At 38.7% G+C, this 12553-nt stretch overlaps 1 protein-coding gene across 1 annotated transcript; it reads left to right on the plus strand.

Moving 5' to 3' along the window:
- The first annotated feature begins 8235 nt into the window (after window positions 1–8235).
- Window positions 8236–8979, plus strand: LOC115961896 (zinc finger BED domain-containing protein RICESLEEPER 2-like). The gene has a single exon (XM_031080798.1). The coding sequence runs from the start codon at window positions 8236–8238 to the stop codon at window positions 8977–8979; it is 744 nt and encodes a 247-aa protein (XP_030936658.1).
- Window positions 8980–12553: the final 3574 nt, after the last annotated feature.

Consider the following 12553-nt stretch of genomic DNA (forward strand, 5'->3'; position numbering starts at 1 on the left):
AGGAAGGTAATGGGAGGCGCCAAAGATCCTACCCAAGGAAAGCTCAGCCCTAATTGGGAGGGATCCTACTGAATTACATCATGGCAAAGGAAAGGCACCTACCATCTGGAGACGTTAGGCGGGCGACAACTGCAACATCCATGGAACGCTAAGCATCTAGGAAAGTACTACCAGTAAAGATGACGACGTAGAAAGCAACATCCGATAAATTCTCAGTTTATTCAAATTTTGCTAGTTTAGTTAATTATTGCAACATTCTCCGATTTCCTAGTTTACTATCTATACGGTTCATTTTTGCTACAATATGTAAGTATTCTTTTTAAGCTTATTTTCCTTTAAGAACTACTTTTGGTTTAAAAATATGAGGAATATTCAGATATGACTGATGTGTTTTTCTACAAAATTTTATTTAGTCCATAAAGTGGACGGTTTATCCTAGGAGAATGGAAATTTTATTTAGTCCATAAAGTGAACGGTTCATCCCATGAGGATGGAAATTTTATTAAGTCCATAAAGTGGTCGGTTCATCCCATATGGATGATTCATCCCATGAGGATGGAAATTTTATTTAGTCCATAAAGTGGACAGTTCATCCCATGAGGATGGAAATTTTATTAAGTCCATAAAGTGGACGGTTCAGCCCAGGAGGATGGAAATTTTATTTAGTCCATAAAGTGGATTGTCCTAATAAGTTATTTCTAGTCTACAAAGTGGACGGGTGAATTTAGGCAAATAGGTTTGAAACTCAATGCCCATGAAATGGACAGCCTCAAGAGCATATGACGGACGGGTCCGTCAAAATAGAGCCTTCCACAAAAACTATTAAGGCTCAAATAAACATAGACGGGTCAAACAGGATGGACCCATTGCATTCATTAAAAAAAAAATATGGAGCAAGCAATTAAGCAAAATAATGGACGGGTAAAAATGTGAAGCCCTTGAAGGGAAATGTATACATATGACGGATAAAAGTAATTAAAAATAAGTTCTCCCAAAAAATTTACAATTTTTTCATTGAACCATAAAAAATTACTGCTGAGGGGAGGTAGTTTCAACATTCTCTTCAACATTTAGGGGCTAACGGACATCACCATCGATAGGCTGGGCCTGGTTCTCGATTGGAGCTGACTCCCCATCGCCAGGGGCTGCATCGTCAGCAAATAAGTCCTCCGTACTCTCAGAGGTGACGGGTTGAGCAGTAGCTTGGGCTTGTGTATCAATGTTGAGTTGAGAAAAATCAAGGTCAGGATAAGCTTTCTTGGCTTGATAGACAGCGTCATCAAAGTTGTCCGCATAAGAGGTCCCGAGCTCCTCCAGGAGAGCATCAGAGTCGTGGTATTCACGGATCGCAGCCTCCTTTGCCTGACAGAGCTGGTCCTTTGCATCTTTTACCTTTTTTTCCTTGTCCTCCAGGACTTTTCTCAACATCTCCATATGCTCCTCAAGCTCTTTCCTTACTTTCTCCGATGTAGCAAATTTTTTCTCCATGCCAACCTTCCAGTCCTTGAGCCCATTCAGCTCATCCTTCATCTCATTGGCCTCGCCCTAACATGGTCCAGCATCATCTCATGATTCAAACACCGCCCCATCAACCCTTTCATCATCACCATCGCCTGAAAACAAAAGGTTATTAGTGACGGAGGTAAGTGAATGGGAAAAATAGAAAGTGGACGACATGACTTACCTGAGTAATACAAAAAAGCCCCGTCTCCTCCATGGCCTCCATGGCATGATTGCTTAAGTCCTCATAGTCGTCGGATGATATGATGGAAAAAAGCTTCTCTAGAGCATATTTGGAATCCTCTCGGAGGAGGACGGGTGGATTTTTTTGGGTGGTAGACGGGCCCTTCATCAAACCCTTCCCAACTCCATGCTTGGTAGGAGTAACCGTCTTCCTGCCCTCGGCCTCTAATCCCATGACGGGCTCCAGGATTGTTTTGGGTTTCTTGGGGAAGCGACCTTGTTTCTCTGGCAGCTTTCTTTTCATGGACGGATTGGACAAACTCGTCTCCTTAGGTTGTTGACCTTCAACCTCTTTCTTTTTTGTTGCCTGTTGTTTGATGACGACTCTTCTCTTGGCAGCATCCATTTCTACACAAGGGAAGACAAATGTTTAGAGCTCTCGCAAACAAAGAAACCTAAGGTTAAGGTGACGAACTTACATTGGTGAACTTGGGCATCGTATAGACGGGCGGCTAAAGTCGACTCTGGTCTGTCACAGTACCAGTGGATAGTGTCTAATGTGACCAACTTGACCCACGTCCTCTCCTCTAGTTTGGACTTGCTGAAAATTCTCTCCTAAAAACTCCACTCTTCAAGAGTAACTTGTGGACATTCACAACCTACAAAAGAAGACAATTAAAGTGCCACAGCAAAATAAAAACTAATCCAAATGTAGACGGATACATACCAAACGGAGGCAATATGCCCCATGTGGTGTCGACGGGCATAAATTCATTGTCACTAGGATGACACATCTATCCGTCACCTTCCATGAAAAAATACTGACTCTTCCAGTTCCTATTAGAGTCGAGGGTCTCACACACAAGCCTCAGCAAAGGGCTCCTAGGTACAAAGCTATACATACCCTTTGATTGGGCAATCTCATCAGGACGGTAACAATGTAGGAATTCCTGCACCGTCAACCTCCTGGCATCGTAAAACATTGCCCCGTACAATACCTCCATGCCTAGGAAGACCCTCCAGGTGTTTGGAGAAATATGGTTGACGGATAGGCCCAAGTGTTGAAGGAGTTGACGGTGGAGTGAACTTAGGGGGAATCTAAGCCCCGCCTTCAGCATTTGCTCATATACCTCGACACCTTCAATACCGTCATAATAACATTTCTCCGACTTGTAAGGTAGACAGAGAGGTATGTTTTCAGGGATTTAGAACTTGTCCCTAAGTGTTTTAAAATGGGTTTCTTTAATTGTGGAAGCAAAGTCATTAACCATCCATATGGGTAACATGATAAATTTCCTAAGTCCATCAGGACCCATGACGGATTGAACTGGGGGCTGAGTTTCAACCAGGTCTTGAATGAAGTCATCCTCTGGCGCTTTCGTCTCCAGACCCTCATCTTTTGAGAAAGGAGATCTAGCCAACGGACTCCTTTCTCCACTCAAAATGTCAAGGTCTTTTTGACCCGACGGGTACACTTCATCATAGCCCGCCCCGTCACAGACAAACGAATGATTACTCGACGCACTAGACATGACCTACACGTGACGGTAAATCCTAAGACTCTGACAGTTCTATAATGGATGACGGTAGCATACGAAGTCTGCAGAAATGAAAAAGTGCAAAAAAAATTTTAAAGGAAAGAAGTGTTTACCTGGTTGAAACTGGACGGTAAAAAGATGTTGATGTCGGATGTAACAGCTGGATGGTATGGTCTAACAATGATGACGGGTGCGCTCTAATTGTAGATTTCAATAGAAAGTAAAAAAAAAAAAAAAATGAAAGGAGGAGAGATTGGTTTATATAAAGGGAACGGCACGGAAGATGAAGGGGCACTTCGATCCAAGTGAGTGACCATTCAACTAATGACACGTGTCCTTCATCATTAATGATCCTGAGCCAGCCTGTCAAGGCTGGAAGTGTTCCTCAAAAGACCGGATTGAACCATCACCCCACGGGTCCTTCCACTCGGTGATCACGGACTCATGGGATGAGGGGGCAACCGAAGGGGAAGGAATTTAGAGATGACGGGTTCATTTGGATGGGCTTGACAAATCATGAAAAGTGGGCCGAAAGTGGATAGACCAAAAGGCCAGTGGCGCTAAATTGGTCATTATGTGGTCTCCAAGAAATCTTAAATGGAAACGACTTGCGTCTCACGATTAACCCTTGCCCATAGAATCCCAACATGAATAGAATTCTAATACGAAGAAGATTCTAGAAGATACGCCCATTAATGAAGATCTTCCCTATATGGAAAAGACTTGTCACGCAAGCATAGGAGTTTGATTCTACACTACTATAAAACCCAAAGACCCTCAAAAAACAGGTACGCATAATTCACCCCAGCTCTGGCACTCTGGAGTTGTGAGAAGTTCTGACTTGACCTTCGGAGGGTATTTGGCCAGCACCACGCCAGTGCTCTCTGTTAGGTCTTCTCTTTTTATTGTGCAAGTATTGTTTTGAGCATGCGATGACTATGTGGCTTACTGGTGATTTTTTCGACATCATCATTTCTCATTAATTTATTATTTCTATCCCTCATTATTTCATGGTTTTGCCCAAGAGAAACGCAATGGTAGTGGCTATTCTTATTTTTTTAATTAAAACAAAACAAAACAAAAAGGTAGTGACTATCTGGTGACCTATTGGTGTGAGTACCTAACTTGACTGTCCCAAAAAATACTCAAATCTATCATGTACTTATCAAAACACAACTCGTGTCACGGCTACAAAAAGACACTCAACAAATCCCTAGTCTCAGTTCAAGCATCCAGCTACGTGTGACAATTTCTTCTATGCATCTCGTGTATTATCATAAAACAATTTACTGGAGCGAAGATTCTGTGCTTTCCTTTTCTTCTGATTATTTTGTTATAAGTTCATATATATATATATATATATATATATATTCATATAACTTCTTTTTCTTCTTTTTTTCAATTCAAAAGCGAGTCTGATTATCTAGCATGCAAATAATGATCAAGAAAAGACAAAGCCCATGCAGTGTGAAACCGCAAAAATAAAAAGGTGAAACTTAAAATTGGGGCCATTTTCAAAGAATCTAATAGGTAGTCCTAGTATTTTCCTTGGTACACGGGGTCCTTATTGGTGGCCATGGCCCGTGGCAGTGACGATGGTGATTAGTCCTTAATTAGTCACACCTGAGGTCCCACAAGCTACGTGCAGCACGCGGTATAGCATGTGGAAATTGGCAATTATTGTCTTTAACCAATCGAGGTTGTGGGTGTGGGCTCTTATCTTTCCTTTTGATGATGATTACAAATATATTCCTTGAAAATAGCCCCAATTTTTAGTTCCACCCATTTCTGCGGTTGCACTTTCACACTGCATGGGCTTTGTCTTTTTTTGATCATTCATTTGCATTCTAGATAATCAGACTCGCTTTTGAATTAAAAGTAAAATAATAAAAGAAAGAAAAAGAAGAGACACGAATAGCTAGTGAAAAAGACATAAAAGTTGGTAAAGCAGTGTCCTGCAACAGCTAGTGGAAGCCTCGCTTTTGTAAAATGATATATGCAAGTAGGCCTGTCCAGCGACCCGTGTAATCCGACCCGCCCGACTATATCCGCCCAACCCGAAGGTCCACGGGTGAATCCGAGTGCATATACGGGTCGGATACGGTTGTTGTTTTAAGAGGAACCGAATAATCGGTTCGGGTTTCGGGTTACACAATAAAAAATCCGAATAACCCGACCTGACCGAATATTTGGTAAAATAAAATAATAAACCACTCTCCACTACAGTCCACTCAGTCTGATATAAGTCATGTCATCTGGTTAGTGGGTAACGTGTTGAACTGCTGATCAACCATTTTTGGGCACAACTTCCCAATTTCAAATCCAACCATTTAAATCTTTTTTTTTTTTTTTAAGAAATAGTTGTTTAAGATCAACGGTTATAAATATACTACTCAGTCTACTCTACACAGTACAGCCCCTAGCACAGCACAGAGAATCAGAGATATCAAAATCAACGGTTAAAATTAAACTAATATCAAAATCTAATAGTCACAATTAAAGATGAAATATTTGATTAGATATCTCAATCTTAATCTCATATCCCAACACTCTCTCTCACTCTTCAGAGTTCAGTCTTCACCGAATCAAGATCAAGTGATCAACATGTCATCAACGGCCTCAATCTCTCTTCATTCTTCACCTAATCACTCTCTCACCATATCCACGGCCTCAGACCTCACTCACTCTCTCTCTCTCTAATCGCAATCTCATATCTCTCACTCTCAAAGTAACGTTCTCTCATCTCTGTATCTCTCTCTTTCTCTCTATCTCAATCTCAAATCCTCAAAACCTGGAATCTCTTCACCAAATCCTCTAGTCTCACACGAATGCTCTCTGTCTCTCACTCTCTAATCTCTACAGTCCCTTCACCAATTTCATACGAAATCTCAAATCTTCATCAGTCTTCAATCTTCACTCTTTAAAAGCTTGCATCTTCGGTCTTCTCACCAATGAACAGACCACACTCTCAAACTCTCAGTTCTCACTTTGCCTCCCTCTACTCCAAGGTCCAAACCCTAGCTTCTCACTACAAGTTCTTCACACCTAGCCGCCGCTGCCGCCGTCGCCACCAGCAGCAGCCACTCCTCTCCCTGTCGCCGATCATATGGGTTGAACCTAGGGTATGTGTTCTCCTTTTCTCATCTCTCTTTTTTTCAGTTTCTCATTGATTATATATGTTATGAAAATCTACTGTTAAAATCAAATAAACCCTAAGTTTTATAATTTGAAACCCTAACTAGAAATAGTTGAAACCTTAACCATTTACTTTTGTTCTTTGTTCTTTGTTCAGTAACTTCAGTTGTTTGATTAATTTTGTTCCTATTTAAATTTTATTCAGGAATTGAAAGTTGTACATGTGGGGTTTTCAGTCTTCAAACTTGAAATTAACATCCACGGTTTTTTAAGGTATGATTTTTGTTTCCCTTTGTTTTTTGTGTTCAAAGTTGGGATTTTGTTCTTTTTTTGTTAGAGATGTAGAGTTGATGCATGTAACTTAAGCTATTGTGGATGTGTTCAATGTTTCAGCTTTTATTATTTAGTAAAATTTATACTGTTAAAAATCAAATAAACTCCCAAGTTTTTTGTTCTTTGTTTATTTGTTTGATTAATTCTGTTCCTATTTTAATTTTACTCAGGAATTGAAAGTTGTCCAAGTGGGGTTTTCAGTCTTCAAATTCATAACTCCAACACCCCTAGTTTCTTTAAGGTATGATTTTTGTTTCCCTTTGTGTTTTGTGTTCAAAATTGGGATTTTGTTCTTTTTTTGTTAGAGACGTAGAGTTGATGCATGTAACTTAAGCTGTTGTGGATGTGTTCAATGTTTTAGCTTTTATTATTTAGTAAAATTTATACTGTTAAAAATCAAATAAACTCCCAAGTTTTTTGTTCTTTGTTTATTTGTTTGATTAATTCTGTTCCTATTTTAATTTTACTCAGGAATTGAAAGTTGTCCAAGTGGGGTTTTCAGTCTTCAAATTCATAACTCCAACACCCCTAGTTTCTTTAAGGTATGATTTTTGTTTCCCTTTGTGTTTTGTGTTAAAAGTTGGGATTTTGTTCTTTTTTTTTTGTTAGAGTTTTATGTAGAATGCTGTTATCTAGATTCAAGTATCAAAGATTTTCCTTTTTGGTTTGTTTGATTATTATTATTAATTTTTAGTTAGCTAATTTCTATGTTTGATTTTTTAGGTCATGGATTCCTCCATTTCTACACAAGCGGATGGTGCTGCTGCCACCCAAGCGGATGGTGCTGCTGCCACCTAAGCAGATGGTGCTACTGCCACTGCCACCCAAGAGGCTGCTGCTGCAACCCAAGCTGAAGCTACTGATGGTGAGTTGCCCCTAGTTCCACCTAGTGTAGTGAGTAAGACTGGTACTGGTAGTGGTAGGAAAAAGTCTTTAGCTTGGAATCATTTTGAAAAAGTAAAGGTAGACGAGGGTGTCACTATGGCTGTATGTAATTATTGTAAAAAATCATATCTGGCTGATAGTAAGAGTTGTGGTATTAGTAATTTGTTAGCTCATGTGACAATCTGTCCTAAGAACCCTAATAAAGAAGATAAAGGGCAGAAAACATTAGCTTTTGAACCCAAAAATGATGGAGATGATGGGTTCAAACTTGTGTCAACAACTTTTTCTGTTGAGGCTTCTAGAAAGGCACTGGCTGAAATGATAATAATTGATGAGTTGCCTTTTAGGTGTGTTGAGGGTTATGGGTTTAAGAAATATGTAACTACCTTACAACCTAAGTTTCGTCTAAAAGATATTCCATCTCGACAAACTGTGACTAGAAATGTGATTGGAATTTATAATAGTGAGAGAGAGAAGCTAAGGAAATCCTTGAAGGGTTGTAGGGTGTCTTACTACGGACACATGGACTTCTCTACAAAATTTGAATTATATGTGTCTCACATGTCACTTTATTAATGATGCTTGGAAGTTGCATAAGAGAATTTTAAATTTTTGTCAAGTTGAAGATCATAAAGGGGAGACTATAGGTAGAAAGATTGAGATGTCTTTGCGTGAGTGGGGTATTGATGGCATATTCACTTTGACAGTGGATAATGCTAGTTCCAATTTAACCACAATTAAATTTTTACAAAGGGTAACAAAAGATTGGAATGGGACAGTTTTAGGAAATGAGTTAATGCACATGAGGTGTTGTGCCCATATCCTAAATCTCATTGTTGGGGAGGGTTTGAAAGAAATTGATGCATCTGTTGCTAGGGTGCGTGAAGTTGTGAGGTATGTGAAGTCCTCGCCCAATAGAAATCAAACCTTTAGGAATTTTATGGAGAGGTTAGGTATGGAGTCCAAGAATCTTCTTTGTTTAGATGTACCTACTAGGTGGAACTCAACTTACCTTATGTTAGAAACTGCTGAAAAATTCGAGAAAGTATTCCTTAGGATGGACTTTGAAGATGATGGTTATTCATCATATTTTAGGAGCAAGGAAGATAGTGGTGGTTTGGGATCTCCTTGTATGAGTGATTTCCAAAATTGTAGGGCATTTGTGACTTTCTTGAGGCTTTTTTACAATGCAACAAAGAAGTTCTCTGGCTCTTTGTATGTGACCTCAAATGCCTTTTTTGATGAGATCTTTGTTATTCAGGAGAGTATTTCTCATTTAGTTAAATCCCAAAACACCCTCTTGAAAAACACAGCCACAAACATGCAAACTAAATTTGAGAAGTACTGGGGGGAAGGTGATAAAATTAATCCTCTTTTGTATGTGGCTGTTGTTCTTGATCCATGAAAAAAATTGAGGTTTTTGAAGTTCTCTTTTTTTGAAATTTATGGGAATGAAGTGGGGAATGTGATGATTGATAAGGTGAAAGCTCTTTTGATGAAGTTGTATACTTTTTTCTGTTCTGTTAATTCCCCAAATGTGCAAGAACCAAGTGGGGGTGAGAGGACACCAATGGTAGGTGATGCAAGTGATCCATATGTGATGGTTCACTCTCGATATGAGCTTTTCTTAGAAGCTGAGCAATCTATAGGTTGTAGTAATGAGGTTGACAAGTATTTAGCTGAAAATTGTGATGGTAGAAGGGATGTGAATTTTGAGGTGTTGGGGTGGTGGAAGGACAATTCTAGTAGGTACCCAATGTTGTCCAAAGTGGCTAAGGATGTGCTGGCTGTACCAGTTTCGACTGTTGCATCTAAGTCAGCATTCAGCACCGGAGGCCGGATTGTTGATCCATTTCGAAGTTCTCTCTCTCCTCTCATGGTTCAAAACCTTGTATGTGCACAAAATTGGCTTCAAGCCACAGTACCAATTTCTCATCGCCAATCAAGGGATGAGGTTGAGGCATTGGAGGAGGAATTTCATGATTTAGGTAATATGTTTAAATTCTAGAACCTATAGCCTATGTCTCATGTTCAAACAAAATTTAATATGTTGTATTTATTTCCTTTTCTTTTCTAGTTTTAAATCAACAGTCATCATCAAGTGCATCAGCAAGTTCCAGCTCCAAATTGGGTTCTAGCTTAGGCAAACGACCCATAATTAGTGTTGAAGATTGATAACTGACTTGGTATGTTACTGCCTTTGGCCTCTTACTGTTATAAGCTTGCTGGCTTGCTGCCCTTTATATTTGGTCTTGTATTTGGTAGTAATGTATTATTTGTTAAATATTTTTTTGTCTTTTGTAGGCGGAATCACTTATTTTGTAAAGGAGGCAGAACCTTTTGGGAACATTTTGGAAGCTTTTTTGTAAATTTCTTTTCTAACAATACTAGTCTTAATGCTTATAGGAAAGAAATCCTAGGAATCATATAGGTTTTCTTTTCTATTAGTTATAAGCTGGAGAATTTGTCATTTAATGTTTGTGAAAAGCTATTTTTTTGGAAATACCTGTGGTATTTTATAATTTGTAATTAATTATATTGCTGGGAACATTGTATAGCCAACAAGGTTGCTGCCTTATGATTTACTGCCTTGTGGAAACATTGATTTTACTGCCTTATAATTAATCACTTGTTGTGTGGTTGTTGGAATGGAAATACACGTTTTGTGTATTGTTTTGCTATTTTGTCCAGGTTATTTGTTGTGGTAATTTTTGGGTAGTCAATGTGGCTGTTTAACAAGTCATAGGTGGTGAAAATAGGATTTTGTGTGTTACTTGTGTTGTGCTCTTTGTTTAGGTTTTATAATTTATATTGATGAGTTTAGTTTTTGTGGTCCATGTGTGGAGGCTGAACGGATGTTGTAAAAATAGGTTTATTTTTTGTTGTTGTGGGGTATTTTGTTGAGGATATTTAATGCTTAACAGGTGGTAGAAATTGGCTTATTTTGTGACCTTTGGTGAGGTTATTTTTCCAGGAAGTTTTTTTTCTGAAGGCCCAATATATTTGGAAGTGAAGTTGCTTAATTTTTAGTTTAGTTGAAAGCCACATTTTTTAAAAAAAATTAGGAAAACGGAGGCCCAATCTGTTTTATATGGAAAGTTCAAAAATTATGACACCCAAATAATTTTTAAAACTACCAACTCCTTAATTTGGGCTAAAAGTGGGCTAAAAGGGCTGATAAAATTTTACCAACAAAAATTTCATAGAAGTTCAAAAACTGAGCCCATATTAATGGCCCAACCCGCCTAACCGACAACTCCGACCTGCCCATTCGGTGACCTGAAGCACCGGATCTGACCCAACTATTCGGTCGGAGACGGGTCTAAGATTCATCCACCCGATTCAAACGGGTCGAGTTCGGTTCAGGCCCAAACCCGAACCGACCCAACCCGTGGATAGGCCTATATGCAAGTCTCTCTCACGATTACCTAGGAAATCTTTTTTTTTTTTTTTTAAGAAAAAAAATCAATTTCTGAAATTTCCAGCCTCTAAGGGCATTGTGATGATAATGTTCCCTCCTATTATTATTATTAATAGGTTATTATTAAGAGTGCCAAAGTTTTCTTGTAGTTGATTTTTTTTTTCTTTTTGATAAAAGCTGAAAGACTTATTTATTTATAAAAGTTTATACAATAACATGCTCAAAGACCTCCAAGGGACACAGTTTACTAGTCCCGAGGTGCTGCATAGCCCAAACAAAAGGTACATATACAAAGGATGGACAAGTATCATAAACTTCCAAAATGCATTGTTGTTGACGACCCATTTTTGCTAGAGCATCCATGCAACCATTATCCTCTAGGTAAATAAATTTAAAACCCAAATCCCATGCCAATATAAGACCCTGATAAACCGCCCCCAACTCTGCTATATTATTAGATGCAAAACCCATATCTAAAGAAAATCTAAAGACCCATGAATTTGAGCAATTCCGAAATAGACCACCTACTCCAGCCAACCCGGGATTACCTAAGGAGCTACCATATGTATTTAATTTTATAAAAGGCTCAAGTGGAGCAATCCATTTAATAATCCTAGGTATACCTATTTTAGTTGTTTTAGTAGGGCAAGCCAGATAAAAATATTCTGTAGCTAAATGAGTTGCTTTGTGGACTAGGCAAGGTTGGGAACTATATTGATTATGAAAAAGATGCTCATTCTCCTAGCTAACGAAAGATGCCAACAAAGGAAAGAAAGAGCACCTTCCAAAGAAGCTGATGACCTGGGAGAATATTATCCGATGTAGAATTTGTTTTAAGCTAAGGTTGGAGTGGTAGTTGAAAGAACGAAAGAGGCAAGATACTTGGAGATTGAAGCCAAATCTCCTTAGCCCAAGGGCAATCTCTTAAAATATGAATAGTGGTTTCAGGATTGTTACACCTAGGGCATCGATCATTAACATTTAGGCAAAAGAAATCTAGATATTGCCGAGTGGGAAGCCGATCACGCATCAACTTCCAAATGAAGAATTGGAGTTTCTTGTAGTTGATTCTTCAAATACTTTGTAATTTGTATTTCATGGGTCTATGTGTAATTGGGTTGAGGTTTCATAAGATAAATCGAAGTTTTACAAGCTAGAAGTTCGGTCATGCAAAAATGGAGAAGCGTCCAGAAAAATGGCATGTGACAATAATTTGAAAAGCTATTAAAGCAGTGATTTCGCGGGATGTTCACCTGACACTTGGTCAAGAAATTTTTTTGCAGAAAATTCTGTTAGAAATTCATCAACTATTTTAGCATTTGCCCATCATATATATACCCCATTCCCCATGAAACAAAACCCTAATTTCTATCTAAAGATTACGAGAAACCCCAACAAATTTTTGAGAGCCAAACACTATCAATTTTCTCTATCTTCTGCCTGTCAAAATAGCCATATCCTATGAAAACATATTAAGACCACATCCACATCCATTATTAGCTTTGAGTTTTGTTTGTTGATTGGAGCTTGGAATCATTGGAGAAGCCCAAAATTAAAC

The sequence above is a fragment of the Quercus lobata genome, chromosome 9 (assembly GCF_001633185.2).
Source record: "Quercus lobata isolate SW786 chromosome 9, ValleyOak3.0 Primary Assembly, whole genome shotgun sequence".
In the NCBI taxonomy this organism is placed as follows: Eukaryota; Viridiplantae; Streptophyta; class Magnoliopsida; order Fagales; family Fagaceae; genus Quercus; species Quercus lobata.